Source organism: Pelodiscus sinensis, chromosome 13 (genome assembly GCF_052426305.1).
Source record: "Pelodiscus sinensis isolate ZL-2025 chromosome 13, ASM5242630v1, whole genome shotgun sequence".
NCBI classification, from domain to species: Eukaryota; Metazoa; Chordata; order Testudines; family Trionychidae; genus Pelodiscus; species Pelodiscus sinensis.
The window spans coordinates 32,310,791-32,330,290 of record NC_143064.1 but is presented as its reverse complement, the minus strand read 5'-3'; the positions used below and the strand labels follow the sequence as shown (position 1 = coordinate 32,330,290).

Below are 19,500 nucleotides of genomic sequence, written 5' to 3'. Positions count from 1 at the left end.
TTTATGACAGCTGCTATCCATTAGAGAAAGATAGGGAAAAATTTTGCATTTCTTAACGAAAGAAACTGCTTTTGCAGCAGTCACAGGGGATGCCAAGAGCTTGCTACTCCCCCAATATGGACACTTATTGACTTAATCTGCAGTTTCTTGTGATCTACAAAGCATATTTTAAAATATAATTGACCCCCCAAAACAACTCCCCCTCCCACACCTTACTAATGTAATTAATGCAACTCCTGGACTTGAAAAGGATTCAGCATCGCTGCAGGAGGGCATGGTAGGCACTACATACATATTCACACAGCAATGAACACTTTTCAACAGGTAGGCTTATTAGGCTGGCAGGGCAGGCACTAGGGATTGTACCCACATACAGCACCGTGTGTAAAGGCGCAAGCTGCCTCCATCCCACTAACACAGAATCGTTGTAGCCCGGCTGCGTTGTGCATTGCACACTGGCCAGGGAGCCCGGCCAAGGCGTGCCAGGAGGGTGGAGGCAGAAGCCCGCTGGGAGCTGGCAAGGAGGGAGCCTTGCCTCAAAGCCGATGGCATGAGACGGCCCCTTATTGCTCCTGGCCTCACCACCCCACAGGCCGGGCGAGGGGCCCGCTGCGCGCCAGGCCCTGCTGCGGGAGGAAGGTGCAGCAGGCTAGGCAGCCATGTTGTCGGGCTCAGGGACGAGCAGGCACGGTCCTGCTCCCGGGGTAACTTTCAGGGAAGTTTCTGTCACAGCCTCTGGGGGGACCTGGGCGGGGGGAGGAGGGAACGGACCCTCCAGCGGCTGCCCAGCCCGGGCACGCGGCCTGGAGACCCCCTCCCGCTGTCCGGGGAGCCCCGTCAGCGCAGCACAGGCGGGCAGGCCACCACTGCGCTACCTCCCCCACCGGGCTGGGGACGGACGGGCGCCTTATTCAGCGAGCGCTTTAGGCCGGCTCCCTGCGCAGACAGCGTAAAGCCAGCCGCTTCCCCTTGCGTGCGCTGCGAGTCTCTCTCAGGCTAAGGCTCCGGCCCCGCCTCCCTTGCCCTTGCCCGAGGCTCCCATTGGCCAGCTGGTGCGTCACTCTCCGGCTGGACCCATCTCGCGCTCCCCATTCATGCAGTTTGGTTGCGTGTTGGTGTATTTTACTGTTTGCAATAAAGAGGGGGGGATTTTTTTTTGTTCAGTTTCTGCTGCAATTAACTCTTGGTCCCTTATATATTTTTGGCATTTTTTGCAGGACGGTTGAAACAGTTTTTTTTGTTTTGTGATTGCATTTATTTTTAATATATCTCTATTTTGCTACCAACTATTAAGGTGCAACTATGCCCAAAAGAAAGGTAAGTACAAAAATAAGGGGTGGAGGGAGAAATGGGGAATTAACGGGAGAGATTAGAGCATTTGCAAAAATATCTATAATTTATGCGTGTGTATGTAGAGTTTCTGCATATTATTTTTTGTGCATGTCCTAAAGTGAAGCTGGAACTGAAGGGCGATGCTTAGAATGTGCGGTCGGGCTCATCTGTGGGAGCAGGGAAGCCTCTGAGTTCACTTTGGGCTGTTTTGTTTGCAAGGAGAAGGCTAAGCAGTGTCTCCATGCTGGATTACAAACAGCCATAGTGCTGCTGCTGCCCCTATGGAGACTACAGGCAGCAGAGCTAGCCACGGAAGGCTGTGCTTCTTCAAGCGCCCCGAAAAGCGCACGGCTGAACAGCCAAAACCTTCGCATTAATCGCTGGGGGCATTTTAGTGTTGATTGGGTCATTGCCTGGGAGGATTTGAGTCTAAACGGTGCCTCTTTCTCCTGCGTTTGCCTTTGTTCTCCTTTTTTTTCCTCTCCCACTTCTTGTCATACCAGATGGTTGTGCAATGGTAATTTGGAGCCATTAGGCGGCGCAGAGTTTGAAACTGTCCTTGAAGGGAAGAGGGGCTGGGATTCACAACCAGAATTAGTAACTTTGGCTCTGCTCCGCAGCTGGTGTCTTTCCTAGCTCGCTCTTCAGCAAGCTCAGCGCTGTTTGTAAAGGGGCAGCCGGCCCCCTCAAATTCCAAAAGCTAAAATGCTGCTGCTTAGCAGTGCCTCGTGCAGCTTTGCCCGGGTGCGCATTTTAAGGGCCAAACACTTGGTTATCTCAGCAGCTCCCCTTCATTTATCGGCGTTGCGTGCTTGCATTTTGACGGCATTCTGCTATTAAGGCAATGACGACATGGGCATTTCCTATGCTCTGAGAAATACAATTGCAACTCGCTGGGGGCTCTGGTTTCCCTGGTGTGTTGCAATGGGGTGTAGTCTGTGCAATGTCTGAAACGCCTTTCTTCCTCCCACTAATGCTGAGGGCTCTAAAGCAGGCTCCCATCCGTCTAACTGCTGCCGTCTCTTCCCCCTAGTGTAAGTGAGATGCCGCTGGGCGTTGATAGTAGAGCCTTGTCCTTGCCTAAAGCTGACAACGACCTTGTTGTGGCAGATTAATTTGGCGGGAACTTTTTAAATGTGGAGACGCTTTGACGTAATGACGTTTAATAAAAGTGGGGGTCCGAGGCATTGTGGGAGTTGCGGTTTTTTTTTGTCTAGGAACGTTAAAGTGAGCTTAGGTTCTTGCACTTGGCTCCCTTATGAGCACAATGCACACTTATAGCTCGGGGAGGGTACAAGAAGTTAAACAATTTTATTTTGCTTGCACTTTGCAAATCCTATTTACTGCCAACGATGGCATGATTAAAAAGTGCACAAGGCAGAAGGGCCAAGAGAAGAGCAGGTAATAAGAGAACTACTGCAAGGATATTGAACTAAGGAGAGGTGTGTTAACTGATTAATTAAGATATGAAGATAAATGGGACTATGATATATTTGAAGTTCGTGAGTTTACTTTTTAGTAGGTCTCCCCATGCTGCATTTTAGACTTTTAGAAAATAATGACGTTAGTATTTTCCAACCTCACATTGAATATTAATCCAGCATTAATTCCATTTTTAAAGGTTTTCTTATTCTGGTGACTGCTCTGATTATTCTCAAATTCCTGTTTGCTAGCATGTGGCACATTTTCTTCTTTATGACTGTAAAGAATGCAGACCTTTTATATTTTGCTCTTTATATTTTTTTGTAGGCTGCAGCTGAAGGCGAGGTGAAGGAGGAGGTAGGTTTGTTTATAAAATATTAATAAAGTGAACTTCCCTCAGAACTTGTGTGTTGGTAATCATTTCAATGAAGTTACTGAGTTTCCCCACTCCTATAGAGGTACTTGCTTGCACAGACTCTAGTCTATGAGCACAGTCACATGGGTATGTGCTAGCAGATTGCAAAAAACGTTCCAATATATGATGGAATATGAGTGGATTTGGAATTATGGGTCCAGTCCATCAGTGTATAACACAAAAAACATTATGGAGAATTCACTGCTTATCTCAGCTGTTAAGCTGTCTGAAACAGGAAGGTTTAATGATCATGCAGAGATTTAGAGAAGGCTGTTCCTGGTGTAGGAGAATTTGCAATTCCACAGGCAAAGATCATCAGTTTCAGGCTAAATGTGTTCCTTAAAGCCACAGTCTCAGTTTCTCTTAGCATAGAGAGGTAACTGTGTACAGCAGCTTACAGTATTGGTCCTTACTCTTTACCTGGGTTTGGTGAAAAGGGGAGAAATGGAGAAAGAAATAGCAGTTCTGTATTGTTTATTTAAAAAAGGCAAACCCATTACATCCATAGTTCTACACATTATTTTGGTACTTGATTTCAATGTTTCATTAAATAATGCTTGAATCAAATAATATTATATTATAATTCTGAAAAGGTAAGGCTCTTTCTTTAAATTTTAGTGACATCTTTTTTGTTTTATACAGCCAAAGAGAAGGTCAGCTAGATTATCAGCTGTGAGTATCATTTTTTTTTTAAAGTTGAATTTGTAGTTGAATTTGTAATGTATGTGATAATGACAATTCAGAAAGATTGGGATAGGAAGAATCTCATGGTGATGAGTAGAGTATAGCTTCATAGATATGTGCTCACACTCATTTATAAATAAAGCTTGTACTCCATGCTTCCCTGGCTTGTGTACCAATATATTACAGAATTTACTTGCAGATTTTACATGTGAGATAAAGCCACTGTGTTAGTTCTACACAAACCATCACAGGCACGAATGGATGGATCCTGCATGCCTTACTCACATGTAATAGTTCCATTGATTTCAGCATTCTGCTTGGGAATAAGAATTGCAGATTTGGGGCCCAAGACCTGCAAATTCCAAAGATGGCGTACAGTTTGAAGACAGGAGAGTTCAGGCCATAGTACTATATAAGCCCTGTCCTGTAGTGCTGTGTGCCTGGGAGTTTTCTTCCATACGCAGAACACTCAAAGGATTGGGATCAATATGTTACTAAAAAAATTAATGCAGAAAACAAAGTAAATGGTGCTGCCATATTTGTGAAAAGCTGAATCTCATTTTGGTGAAACAGAAGATACTCAGGCATGCTGGGAACCTTCTACAAAAGAGAGGGGTAATCACCATCTCAGACAGTAAGAGTATGTCTAGACTATCGGTACATACCTCTGCCGACCGAGGCATGTCAATTAGACATACCGACATAGTCAGTGAAGCAGGGATTTAAATATCCCCCGTTTCATTAGAATAAAAATGGCTGCCATGTTGTGCCGGCTCAGCTGTTTGTTGGCACGAAGTGGCAATCAAGATGGGGATCGGTCAGCAAAGGCTTTCCTTGCCGACTGATCCCTGTCTTGACTGCCGCTTCATGCCGACAAACAGCTGAGCCGGCACAACGTGGCGGCCATTTTATTCTAATGAAACGGGGGATATTTAAATCCCCGCTTCACTCACTATGTTGGTATGTCTAATTTACATGCCTTGGTCGGCAGAGGCATGTAGTCTAGACATACCCTAAGAGACTTGAGAAAAGTGTAGTGTGTATTTCCACATTCTGTAGATCTTTACTTAAGATGATGCCACATGTACAGTAGTGCAGGACTCTCATCTCTCCCTACATAGTACATGTACTTATTAAATAGCCACTGCTACATACTTAATTTTTTTCTCATGTATCTGGATGATATAATGCATATTAATTTATATATCTCAGTCTTGTAGTAAATGATTATGGTGCATATTCTCTGGTCCTTTATACAGGTTGGACCTCCCTGGTCCAGCACCCTTGGGACCTGAGTGGTCTCGGATGAAAGATTTTGCTGGATCAGGAGAAATAATTTCTGACTCTACTGCTGCTTGTCCCACTCTCTGCCCTGCTGTCCCCCACAGCCCAGCTGTGCTGCAGGGCCAGACTTCCTATCCCTCACCCTCCCTGCATCTACAGCCTAGCTGGGCAGCATGCTGGACTTTCCCCTTTCCCCCAGCTTCCCAGCACACCAGGACTCTCATTACAGATGTTGTCCAGAGAGTCCTGGTTTATAGAGGTGCAGCCTCTACACAGGGGAGCAAATGGCCCAGTATTTCTGTTTTAATATGTTTTAAATCTGGCATACAGATTAAATATATTGAGGTTGTTAATAAGACTGCTGTAATACTCTTCAAATTCTATATTTCTTATTTTACTATATGCTTTTTATACAGAAACCTGCTCCACCTAAACCGGAGCCAAAGCCCAAAAAGGCAGCACCTAAGGTAAATATTTAAGACATTTTTAATACAGCAGTTTTCTTATTCAGAATGTATTTATACAAATGAAACACATAGTCAAATAGTTTTTAATGAGATTATGTATTTTGTCCAGTTAACCTCTGTCACTATTTTAGAAATTACATATGGCAAAGAGCTATGAGTATTCTTTCTCACCCTACTGCCAGTGCAGGAACATTCCTTGTGGTAAATTCTTGAGTGATTTGTCTGATGAAATTTTAATCAAATTGTGATGAGTCTTTCAATGCTTGCCATGGGAGACTATTCAAAGCATTATTCTCCTAACATGTGTGGAATAGAGACCACAGAGCCGTAATTGTAGGCAGCACTTGTAACCATGCCTATAAATAAGCATACTTTACATTATAAGGCCCGGCTTTCGGTTACTTATTAATTTGCCAGACTTTATAACAATTGGTATTACAATTTTCCATGCTTTATTTCCTCAGGCTAGATATTTTTTTGAAATGTTCAGCAAAAATACCTTTTCTGAAAATGAAGTTAGCGAAGCTACTTATTATTTCCCTGACTTTTTTTTTTTTTTTTGTAAATTAAATTTTCAATCATTTATTTAAAGCTCCTTGATGCTTTAGATAAGGAATTTGAAATTTGGCAGGGAACAGTTGTGGATCAAAGAAGTGTATTTTGTTGACCTGTTGAAAATTCATCCAGATTTGGCCAAATTATAAGGCTTCTGAGCACTGCCATTTGCACTTGCTTAGCACATCAAGTTAGAGGCTTGCTGCTAAAATATCTGAAAAACCCAACTGTCTGTGTAAACCTTGTGACTACTCAAGTAAAGCAGCAACTGGAAAACATCCTTTACCCTCTGGGAAGGACTGCTAGGGTGAGAGCCAGAAGAGCATGAATTTTTCTTCCACTTTCTGACATTTATAATGTACCCTTCACCCTTTAACAGATGGACAACTATTACTGTATTCTCCCTCCCCATTTTATATTTGATGTAACTGAAAGGTTGCACAAAGTCACTCTAGGAACAGCTGGAAACAGAACATAGGTCTTTAATACAGCAGACCCAAGTCTCATCTACTTAGGCTCTGTGCCTTTCAGAACAAAGGTCATAAATCTACATACTTAGGTCTACAGAGGAATCAGTAACAAACCTAGAAACCCAGAGCTAGTAACCGAATTTATGAAGCTTGAGACTGGGCATTCTTTGCCTTGAAAATCTACACATTCAAGTCACTAGCAAAGTGTGTGTGGCTGTCTACAGAGGCTAATCTACATAGAAAATGAGAGCCTACTGCCATTGCAGGTTACCCTGTTAATTGTTTTGTAGGTCTCAAGGTCCTCGGTTCAGACTCTGCTGCTGGCTTCTGCAGAAATCCGTGTGGTGCCTCATGCTGCACTTATTTTTTTCAGAAACCCAAGAAACTACATACAAAAAACTGTTGTTAGAATGCTATTTGCAAAAAATAATCCTCCAGCAGTTAGGAAATACTGCAATTAAAGTTGACTGTCTACAGGTAGTGTGACCACAGCACATAGCATCATGATGCAGTCTGTAATTAAATGATCAGATACTATTTGTTCTCAGGGGCGGCCCGTGAGCCTAGGCGAGCTAGACAGCTGCCTAGCTCGCTGCTGGCCCGGGCGCCTGATGATGACATCACGGGGCGCCCCGTAATGACGTCATAGCCATTGACGGCCATTCAGGCAGGGCGCCAGCTGCTTTAGCCGGCCTCAGGCCGCTCCTGTTTGTTCTACCAGAACAAATTCATTGCATAGTGAACGAAGTAGTAGGTTGCAAGGGAAAAAAACTGTTCTCTAGTGTGTAGGGTACTAGACTTGTCTCTAGTGTGTCGGGTACTAGACTTGAACTCAAAGGAGCTGGGTTCTATTCATGGCTCTCTGAGACTCCAAGGAGATCCATGGCTAGGCTATCCGTGTTTACAGGGGATGGACTGTAGATTGCACAGGCTATTGTAATTCTGGCATTGTTTAATTTTAAGTGCTTAACTGCATCCTTAACATTCTTTCAGCAGCTTTTTGTTTATAATTATAATAGCTCTCATCATCTTAAATCTATCCATGTTAAACAAAGTAGGGCTGAAAAAAATCACATGGTGTATTAATCAGCCAATGTTGTCATCTGTGTACTTCCCGTCCATTCAGGAAAAATTAGTAAAATGACATTGGCTCTTCTCCCAAGGAAAGAACTGCAGGAGAGGATCTGGAAATGGAACTCCATCAGGATTCCCTTGTGCAGCTTTCCCCAGGATCATTCTGTTCTGGGAAGAGAGAGATCTTACACCAGTGTTGCAAAATGGCCACTAATTTGGTTCCTAGAAGCCAGGGATTGACACTGATATCCTGGGACCCATAGCCCAGCCGTGGCCAACCCAAGGCTCTTTTTCCCTCCCCACCCTCCACTCCTGGGTGTGGCTCGCATAGCCCTCTCCTCCCAGCTCCCTATGCTTCCCTAGGCAGGAGAGCCATCCGGCGCAGCCATGAAAGATGTAGAATTAAAGATGGTGTCGGCCGGCGGGAGCCTGATGTGACCAAAAAGCCTCAAAACACGTTTAAATTTGTTTTCTTAAAGGGGCAGAGTGTTGTGGTTTGTTTGTTTTGTTTTGTTTTTTTGCTACAGCAAACACGACCAGGAGCTCCTTTTAAAGGGGCAATCCTTTTTTTTTTTTTTTTTTTTCTTGACAACTTTGCCCCGGCTTTTTGCACTGGATCCTCTGCTATCTTGGCTCTTTGCCCAGAATGGGTTGACCACCCCACTATAGCCTTTTGTGTAGAGATCCTGTAACTCCAGTCAGATTTCCCGACTGCATGGCTCCATAAGAAAGAGTTGTGCTACCAAGGAAATCCCCAGCCATTGGCTGCTCCTGGAACCTCTTTTAAGATAATGCTTTCCTAGTAAAAAGCGGGCTGTGGAAAAGTTAATAGTACTCCATTAGTTTCCTATGGTGAGAGACAGGAATTGATTCTCTTCAGCCATCAATCCCCAATCCTATGGAAGGGACTCCCCAAAGAAAGTGCTATGAACATACATCACCAGTACCATTCCTTTGTTTGGGAAGTGCTGGGAGGGAAAGATACCATGAAGGGGACCCTCCAAAGCCTTAGTTTTGGGCAAATGTTCTGGCTCATTAACTATGATGATGGACTTTTGAAGTTCTATACAAGTGGTCACATTTTAGTGAGTTTTGTCATGTTAGTATAAAGTACTTGCCATACACTATTAGGCTAATGGTGCTGAGAAAAAATAGATACATCTGTAGCCATGTCAGTCTCAGGATATTAGGGAGACAAGGTAGATGAAGTACTTGGGCCAATAAAAGATGTTATGTCACTCAGTTTGTCTCTTGAAGAAATAGGTACATCTTTAAAGGATTTCTTATGAGGAGTAATTTCCCAAGTATTCATAGTTCCTCTGTCTTTTAGGGTACATCTATACTGCATGCTTATTTCAAAATAAGCTATTCTGGAATAGTTCTTCTTCGAGTGGTTGCTCATGTCCATTCGAAGTAGGTGTGCGCGCCGCGTGCACCACGTCTTCCGGAGCGTTTTCCCTAGCGGTACCCGTAGTGCCGGCGGGGTGCCCCTTGGAGTGGCGCTGTCATGGTGAGGCATAAGTACCCCTGCCGGCGCTGCCCCACCTCAGTTCCTTCTTACCGCCATGTCGGTCGTTGGAGCGTCTCTCTCTCTCTATCTGTTAGGCTTAGATAGTTAATGGTTCCCGTTTCTCACATTGTTAATAGTTTGTGTAGTTAGATAGGTTTTTTGTTTTTGCTCCTTCCCCCCCCCCTTGGGGGTAAGGAATGCCAGGGCCACAAGGCTTCAAGGCGTGCGCTGACTGCGGGAAGTTTATGCCCAGGCGCGACCCACACGACAGCTGCCTTAAGTGTCTGGGTGAGGCTCATCTGGCAACTGCCTGCAAAATCTGCAAGTCTTTCAAGCCCCGTACGAGGAAAGAAAGAGTTTCCCGCTTGAAGCTTCTCCTGATGGAGACGGCGCTTCAACCGGCACCGCTGGACCAGCCTGCGGTGCACAGCGCACCGGCCTTGGGCATCGACGTCGAGATCCCGGCACCGGTTTCACTCTCCGCCATCTAAGAGGGTGACGAAGTCCCGGGGCAGGTCTCCGTCTAAAAAGCCAACATCGGCTGGACACCGCAGCGGCAGTTCACCGGTGCGTGTTTCCCCCTCGGTGCACCGTCGGCACCGACGGGGCCTGGTGCGCCCTGGTCGCCTGCCCTCTCATCGTCCGTCTACGCTGGACACCTTTGAAGCGGCACAGGACCTAATCAGTCTTACGACCTCCCCGCCATCGTCGGTCGACTCGGACGGGTTGAGGTCGCCCCCGTTGGAGGCTCGGAGGGCACCGTCGTCGCCCATGCATGGCCCGGGTCGGCATGCTATGGTGGCTTATGCGTCGGGACTACCCCCGGTGGGGTCGGCTCCCGCTGCTACTACGGTACCCTTTACAGCGCCGAGCTATCAGTCTCAGGGAGCTTCCAGCCATGGCAGATCGCTGCTCTCCACTTTGCCAGGGCCCCGCTTGGCCGTACCGGTGCCGTACCCCCATGGCCATGTGGCCTCACAGGAGTCGGCGTCCGTCTCCGTGCTGTCATCGGCACCGGCATAGTCCCAGTGGTCTACCCTGGCACCGGGCCTGGGCACCCTGGTACCGTTTCAGTTGGGCACGACTCAGTCGGCATCGAGCCTGAGCACCCCGGTGCCGCAGCTCTAGTTGACGCAATCGGCACCGGGCATGGGCACCCTGGTACTGCAGCTTCACACGTCGCACTCAGCACCGGGCCTAGGCACCCCGGTGCCGTAACTCCAGGCATCACAACCGACACCGAGCCTGAGCACCTCGGTGCCGCAGCTACTGGCGACACAGCCGGCACCGGGCCTAGGCACCCCGGTGCCGCAACTTCACGCGACACAGTCGGCACTGGGCCTAGGTACCCCGGTGCTGCAAACATTGCAGCCGGCACCGAGCCTGAGCACCTCGGTGCTGCAGATGGTGGCGTCACAAACGGCACCGGGCTTGGGTACCCCGGCGCCACAGCTACTGATGACGCCTGGGCACCCCAGTGCCACAGTTGACTGCTTTGCACTCGGCAGAGTTCGCCGCACCGGGTCTGGGTCCCCCGGTGCCGCAGTTACCTTACGACGCCGGGCATGAGTCCCCCGGTGCCGCAGACGGCACGTCCTCGCCGCGCCCATGCGGGCAAACCTGAGTCGATGGCCAAGTTTGCACCACACTCCTCGTCGGCTCCGCCTTGGCCGGAGTCCGATTACTCTTCGGACTCGGATGTGGTGTCAGTTCGGTCAGGGTCTTCGGGAGCATCCTCGACCCACAGGTCCAGATCCAGACACCGGAGGGACCACAACCAGCAGATGTGGTCCCCTCATCCGCACTGGCCTTTTTGGACTCCCTGGGCCTATCATCAGTGGCAGGGTCAGCCGCCACCATCTATGGGGTCGGAGGCTTCAGGGCACCGTTCCCGCCCGTCTGCATCCCTGTCTAGGACGCCTCCCTCCCCCCTTAGAGTGCCGCAACAAGATCCTGCGGCACCGCAACCACCGGTACCGGAGACAGGCCCTCTGGAGGCTCAGACCGTCCAACCGGCCCCGCAGTTGGACACGACCGCTCCCGTGTTGATTCAGGAGTCGTCGTCGTCGTCCTACCCCAATGAGGCACTGGCAGACCCAGCGCCTGGACTGCCATCAATGGATGCCAGAGCACATCAGGACCTCCTGCGGCGCATGGCTTCCAACCTGGCTGTTCCGGTTGAGCCCATAATTGAGGATACCGATCCAATGGTAGACATCCTCACTGAGGACGCCCCTATGCGTTTCGCTCTACTGCTCAATAAAACTGTTTCAAAGATTACTAATGCCCTGTGGCAAACGCCAGCAACCCTGACCCCTGCCCTAAAAGGGGTAGAGAGGCGTTATTTTGTCCCGCAGTCGGGTCACAAATTCCTTTACTCCCAGCCCACCCCAGGATCATTGGTCATACAGGCTGCGGCCCAAAAAGAAAGGCTTCCCCAGCCCGGGCCTTCTCCAAAGGCAAGGGAGCCTAAGAAGCTGGACTTGTTGGGCCATAAGGTTTACACTACGGGTGCTCTGCAGCTCCGTATCGCTAACCAGCAGGCGATGCTGAGCAGCTATGCTTTTAACACCTGGCAGGCAGTCGAAAAATTTAGAGACCGATTCCCGATGGAGGACCGCCAGGAGTTTGCAGCTATGGCTTCTGAGGGTAAAGTCATTACACGAACTGCCCTCCAAGCGGCATTGGACACTGTGGACTCGGCAGCCCTCACCATGGCGACTGATGTCGTTTTGCGCCGTGGGGCGTGGCTCCGCGTCAAGGGGATTCCCTCGGACGTGCAGCATACCATCCAGGACTTGCCTTTTGAAGGGAAGGCCTTGTTCTCGGAGCACACCGATTCTAGGCTCCATACCCTAAAGGACACTAGGTCAACTTTGAAGTCCTTAGGCATACATACGCCAGCCATGCAGCGGCGACAACTGCCGTATAGGCAGCAGGGTAGAGCGCAGCCCCAGGTCCCCCGTGGGGATTTCTGGAGGTGCTGCTCCCGGGCCTCCGGTGGAGGTTCTGGGGCGGCTGCGCACCCTCAGGGGCCCAGGGGTTGACATTGTCACCCCAGGTCAGATCCCCAGCGGGCAGGTCCCCACGGCCCTTCCAATCAGGGCAAGCCCCAGTTTTGACATGGTATTCGAGAGTCCCGTATCAGTCTGCCACCCTGGCCCCCCGTTTGGGGCCCGGCTAGCCCGTTTTGCCTAGACATGGACCCTGATAACATCAGATGCCTGAGTCCTGAACATTGTACATATGGGCTATTCTACCCCATTCCTGGGCCCACCGCCTTCAAAACCCCCTACCCTGTCCCTAGTAAGGGACACCCCTCACGAACACATCCTGTTTCAGGAAGTGGTGGCGCTCCTTGAAAAAGGAGCAATAGAAAGGGTCCTCCCGCATCTGCGGGGCAGGGGGTTTTACTCCCATTATTTTGTTGTTCCAAAACCAAAAGGGGGAGTTCGTCCTAACCTGGACCTTCGATACTTAAACAAGGTGGTTATAAAACACAAGTTCAGAATGGTGACGTTGGCCTCAGTCATCCCAGTGCTACAGCTGGACAACTGGTACGCGACTCTCGATGTAAAGGACGCCTACTTCCATGTGGCTATCAGGCCCAGTCCAGGAGGTTCCTCCGGTTTATGGTGGGCCGTTACCATTTTCAGTTTACGGTACTTCCCATTGGGTTATGTACTGCACCAAGGGTATTCACAAAATGTATGGCTGTGGTTGCCGCCTTTCTGCGCAATTGAGGGGTACACGTGTTCCCGTACCTCGATAATTGGCTAATCCGAGGTTGCTCGTACGAGCAGGTAGAAGCTCACGTATCACTCATAAGAGCTCTCTTCCTAAGGTTAGGGCTCATGATAAATGTCGAGAAGTCACCCCCTCCCAGAGCATAGAGTTTGTGGGAGCCCTCCTCGATGCGAAGGTGGCAAGAGCGTTCCTGCCCCACAGCAGGTTCCTCTCCATAGTGGAGCTGATCTCAGGGCTAATTCGGTCCCCCATCACGACACCTCGGGTCTGCTCCAGGCTCCTGGGCCATATGGCGGCGTGCACTTACATGGTGTGACATGCCAGGATGAGGATGAGACCTCTGCAGGTGTGGTTGGCGAAGGTCTTCTGCCAGTCCAAGGGTCTATGGGACTCCATAGTCACAGTGCCCCTGGACATTCTGGACTCCTTACTCTGGTGGACCCAGGAATCTGTGGTGCGCAGCGGGGTTCCCTTCAACGCCCCTCCCCCCTCGCTGACGCTGGTCACCGATGCGTCTGACCTGGGATGGGGTGCACACCTTGGGTGCCACAGAACTCAGGGCCTCTGGTCCCTTTCCGAACAGTCCCTGCACATCAACGTCCAGGAACTGCGGGCGGTGAGGAGGGCCTGCGAAGCATTCCTGCCGAGGCTCTCCCACTGCTCCATCCTGGTGCGTATGGACAACACTGCAGCGGTTTTTTACCTCAACAAGCAGGGTGGGGCGCGTTCGCCACCCCTATGCAAGGAGGCCCTGCGTCTCTGGCACCTGTGTGTCACGCACAATATCACGCCTCAGGCGGAGTACCTCCCCGGGTGCAAAAACCTACTTGCAGACACACTGAGCAGATCCTTTGGAGCCCATGAGTTGTCGCTCAAGGGCTCTGTCCTCAGTCAGGTTTTCCACAGGTGGGGCTATCCCCACCTAGACCTGTTTGCCTCGGCATGCAGTGCCAAGTTCAGGAACTACTGTTCCCTGCTGGGGCTGGGGAAATTTTCCAAGAGAGACGCCCTAACGACCACATGGCCAAAGGGCGTTCTCTATGCCTTTCCTCCATTTCCACTAATTTCCAGGGTATTGACCAGAACGAGAACTTTCAGGTCCTCGATCATCCTCATAGCCCCCAGGTGGCCCAGACAGTTCTGGTTCCCTATCCTGGTGGACATGCTGACACAAGACTCTATAGCACTCCCTCCAGTTCGGGATCTGCTAACCCAACCTTGGGACGGGGGGGATAATGGTTCACCCGGATCTCCGGTCTCTTCACCTAACGGCCTGGTTTATCCGTGGTTGAACCAACCAGAAAGGGAATGTTCCTGACAAGTACAGATGGTGCTCCTTAGCAGCAGGAAGCCCTCTACTAGACGGTCGTATGCTGCCAAGTGGTGGCGCTTCTCGTCTTGGGCGTCCCAGATAGGAGTACAACTGTCTTCGGCCCCTATTCCAACTATTCTCTACTATCTCTTTCAACTCCGTTCTAGTGGCCTGTCCTTCTCTTCTATTAAAGTCCATGTGGCATCTCTCTCCGCCTTCCATGTTGGTACGGCAGGAGCCTCTCTTTTTTTCTAACCATGTAGTTAAAAGATTTCTTACTGGTTTGGAGAAATTGTACCCCTCGGTGAGGGCTCCATACCCTGCCTAGAACCTCAACCTGGTCCTACACAGGCTTATGTCCCCTCCTTTCGAGCCATTGGCTACGTGTTCATTGAAGCACCTTTCATTGAAGGTTGCTTTCGTAGTAGCCATTATGTCTGCTAGAAGGGTATCAGAGCTAAGGGTGCTGACTATAGAACCGCCCTACCTTGTTTTTTCGCATGATAATGTAAGGCTATGGCCTCATCCGACCTTCCTCCCGAAGGTGGTTTCTACTTTTCACCTATCTCAGGAGATTTATCTACCGGTGTTCTTCCCTAAACCACACGCCTCCCCTAAGGAGCATGTTCTACACTCCCTGGATGCCAAGCGAGCGCTGGCATTCTATATTGACCGAACCAAGCCCTTCCGTAAATCCCAACAATTGTTCGTTGCGTTTCGGGATAGGGGGAAAGGTTCACCTATTTCTACGCAAAGGTTATCAAGATGGGTGGTGCAAAGTATAGCAGAGTGTTATCAACTGGCTGGGAAAACCCCACCCAGGGTGAAGGCACACTTTACCAGGGTGCAGGCATCCTCGGTAGCCTTTGGTGCCCAGGTACCTATCACAGAAATTTGCAGGGCAGCCACCTAGTCTTCCCTTCACACGTTTGCAACACACTATGCGCTACCTCAACAGGCCAGGGAGGATGCAAGGGTGGGCTCTGCAGTCCTCGAATCTGTGATGTAAATATATAGATCCGGTTGTCTTTGTTCTGGGTTGGTGACTTGTCACTGTGTAATTGTTCAAATAAATCTGTTATTGTTCACCTTCCTTTATGACTCTGGTGCTATGACTGTTCCAACCCCTCCTCCATGGGGTTAGCTTGGTAGTCACCTACTTCGAATGGACATGAGCAACCACTCGAAGAAGAAAAGAACGGTTACTTACCTGTAACTGTTGTTCTTTGAGATGTGTTGCTCATGTCCATTCGACTCCCACCCTACCTCCCCTTCGTCGGAATATCTGGCAAGAAGGAACTGAGGTGGGGCAGCGCCAGCAGGGGTACTTATGCCCCGCCATTGCGGCGCCACTCCAGGGGACGCCCCGCCGGCGCTACGGGTACCGCTAGGGAAAACGCTCCGGAAGACGTGGTGCACGCGGCGCGCACACCTACTTCGAATGGACATGAGCAACACATCTCGAAGAACAACAGTTACAGGTAAGTAACCGTTCTTTTCTGAAATAGTGTATTTCAAAATAGCACACCTACACTGCAGGGAAGCCTAAAAAATTAGTCTGAAGCAGGCTTCCCTAATGTAGATGTGCTATCTTGATTTAGGAGGCACTGCGGAGGAATAACTTAGAATGGCTGTGGTGAGGGGCTATTTCGAAATAGCAGCAGTGGAGCGTTTACACATGCCTTATTTCGAAATAGCTATTTTGGAATAGGTGTTATTCCTCGTAGAATGAGATTTACAGATATTGGAATAAGCCAACTGTTGTTTCGAAATAACAGAATGGTTGTGTAGATGCTCACATTGTTATTGCGAAATATCACCAGTTATCTTGAAGTTACGCTGCAGTGTAGACACACCCTTAGAGTGGGAGAAGATGCTAGAGTTAGTATAATAAATTTTGGCACTCAGGTACAAATCCTTGAAGTCTGAATGTCTTGGTATTTATTAGTTTGATCGAAAAGAATAGAAGGTTCTTACTGCAAAGATATACTGTAAGAGTGCTTTTTCCTTTTTATTTAATTATGACTCCCATGTAAAAAGTTGCAATTATTGCTATATACATTAAACCTTAATTTATTTTTTTCCTTTATATCTGAAGTGATACTGTACAGTTGAATTTACCTAACTCAAACATGAAATATATTGCTTGGAACAACAAGGAATACTTCTGCAATTCTTTGGTGACTTCAGCTTTCCTGCCTCTCACTTCTAATTTTCTAGTGTTTTCATTGTGCATGCTCTTGGATTATTCTTTTTTTTTTAATATCTTGGCAGGTAGTTCAACAGCCAAAATGCAAGCTCACCAAAACATTTAGCTACTGTAATTTAATATGTATGTTTGAAATAGGAATTTCTTTAACCCCAGACATAGCTTCCTTTGACCTTGTTCCTCTAGATTATTCGTTGCCGATGGTAAATCAAAGACAGGATAGAGGATAAGGGATTTCCTGATAGAAATTCTGATCTGGTGCATATCACCTTTGTTAATTGTATTTCCAGTAAATAGTAGTAAGTTATACAGATTTTTTTATTTTGAAAATATTGATGTTTTAATACAATCTCCAGTTTTGTATGTATCTATCCTACATTTTTTGTTTACATCATTACTCTAACAGAAAGAAAAAGCAGCAAATGATAAAAAGGAGGACAAAAAGGCAGCAGCAAAAGGGAAGAAGGGAGCCAAAGGCAAAGATGAAACTAAGCAAGATGATGCTAAAGAAGAAAACCACTCTGAAAATGGAGATACCAAAACTAATGAGGTACCTTAACTGCAGTGAACATACTAAAAAGCATGGTTACAAATAACTGTATTTTCATTGCAGCTGCAGGGACAAAGGATTCCTCTTACCGTTCGGAGGGTGGCATAGTTAATTGATATATATTCTGAAAGGGCTGGCTGGGTATGCAATAAGGAACTCTTTCAGGAAGTAATAAAAGAACTTCTTCAAACACACATCTGCTCTGTGGCCCTATGTTTTCCTTTCTCCCACTGGAGGAGGGAAGAACCAGGAGACCTAGGTAGCTGCAGCTCCCCTGATGTATTCCCTAGTCCACCTTGCCTTGGGCTTTGTGCAGGATGATATACACATAACCTGTGCAGTCCTTCTGAATCCTGTTATGCTGGTTGCTGGTTCCACTTGTGGGGCTACTGCATATGCAGAGGTGGGGTCAGATTTGTTTCGATGCAGAAAAAAATTACCCTGGGCTGATAGTGGAGGAGAAGAAGGGATTCACATAGATATAATAGATATAAGATGTGGGTGTTTCTTCTCCTTCCTTCTTCTCCTGAACTCCCAAGCATGCTGCTTCTAGTATACCTGTACAAGCTTTCTGTTCAAAAAAGGTCTCTTTTCAGGTGTTGAACATCCTTGTATTGTTTAATATCTTTAAAGAAAATGATTATTTATTTCAACAGCCTGTATGATAAAAAGTGAATAATTGGATCAGTATGTGTAGAAGTGTTTTTCAAAGGCTGAGAGTAGTTTTAAAAGGGAAAGGTAGAATCTGTTGCTAGCTAAGTTTTTTGTTCTTCAGTAAGAATTAAAAAAAAAAAACTAACAAAAAGAACTATGTTTGTAAAACCTGGATAATAGGGGAGCAGATCCCTGAAGACTTACCTGTACATTTCAGATTTACTTTCTGATCTATGGAAATGAGGTATTGTATTTTGCCACCAGTCAATGGTTGTGAATCTCAAAAATATTCCAAATCACTTCCTGTTTGGATTTATCTTAATATTGCAGTGCTAACTACAGCATCAGTCCCAGTTTAAAATGTGTAACATTTGTTAATGGTAATCAAAATTCCAGTGTGTTTATACCCACAGACATGAGTAATTTTGTATCCCTTTCTAGTTAAATAAGCTATTTTGCACACTGACCTGTTTAGCAGGTAGGTTAGAATGGGGCTTTGCTAGAGTGAGAATGTAATATTTCTGTTCTTCCCAAACACTTCTAGGCACCAGCTGCTGAAGCATCCGATGATAAGGAAGCCAAGTCCGAGTAATGTTAACCTTGCCCTATATCTCCATCATCTGGTATCCATACCTCCATGCTGTATTGTTAACAGAGAGGAATATTTTTATCAACTATTTTATAAATGCAGGTTTTTTTAGCATGAATTTAATTATGGAACATCTTCATCTCGGTTACTTGGGAATTAAATCCCTAACAAAACAAAAAAGATCATTGTTTTTAAATTTTGTGATTGTAATAGTTTGTATGGTACATGGAAAGAATAAGTGGTGGTAGCTTTCGACTTCTGTCAGTGTGTCCCTTTTTGTGTAAGTCATGCTTACAGACTTCAGATTTTAATTTTACCCTTGTATGTGTTGTATGGTTTCTTAAAGTGGGGAGGTCTCAAAACAAATAACTGCATTAAACATTCCAGTGGTTCTGTGGGTTGCTTTTATAAAGAAGGTGAGATATTTTCATGAAACTAGGAGCTGGAAATCTGTTTCCCAGATGTAACTTTATTTTGTCAGTTTTGGAAAAAAATAAAGCGTAATCATGTTTTTAAATGAAATACAAACATTTCTTTTAAAAGGGCAGGTTGGTTGTATGTACCCACTGTTAGGAATTTTGCTGGATTTATCTTAATAAAAAAGACTCCTCGAAAGTTGATTGTGGTTTGTTGCTTGTGCTGTAAACTTGTATAGCTGGAAAAGTAATAAGCCTCCTAATGCTAGTCAGTAGCACAATGCTTTCTCTTAAAAAATATATAGGTGACGAGCTTGAATTCACAATATGATCAATGCTAGGGCCTCTAAGCCATATTCTCCAGCTATGTAGACAAATATCACTTCATGGCCCATATCCTCAGTTGAAGAAGCTGACATAGCTACATATTTTTTATGGAGTTCTGATGTAAATCAACATACCCGGTTCTACATCTTCAAGTCTAGATTTATGTCCTATTTCACAAATGCTAATGCTTTTGCACTATTTCTATCATTTAAGCAAAGATGATATACTTGGCATTATTAAAATATGAGAACCATTTTAGAAGTTATGGATGATTAACCTTCCCAAATTTTAAGAGTAGAACCTATTTAACTTAGACCTACCTATCCTTCTGGTATAGTTTCTCAAGTTTCTTCTTGCTATAAGACCACTGCATAAATTTCTGCATAGAAGCCTAAAGGGCTTAAATCAAACCCTCAATAGTAAGAAGTTGTTTTCTGTAGTGCTAGATAAAATTATGACTTTCACAATTCTTGTTTATAATCT

At 46.8% G+C, this 19,500-nt stretch overlaps 1 protein-coding gene across 1 annotated transcript; it reads left to right on the top strand.

The window, feature by feature from the left end:
• The first annotated feature begins 1,068 nt into the window (after window positions 1-1,068).
• HMGN5 (high mobility group nucleosome binding domain 5) lies at window positions 1,069-18,892 on the top strand. The gene is made up of 6 exons (XM_006130454.5): window positions 1,069-1,317; window positions 3,082-3,111; window positions 3,812-3,841; window positions 5,554-5,604; window positions 16,888-17,031; window positions 18,230-18,892. Exons 1-6 carry the CDS (start codon window positions 1,303-1,305, stop codon window positions 18,275-18,277), a joined length of 318 nt encoding a protein of 105 aa, XP_006130516.1. The 5' UTR covers window positions 1,069-1,302; the 3' UTR covers window positions 18,278-18,892.
• Window positions 18,893-19,500: the final 608 nt, after the last annotated feature.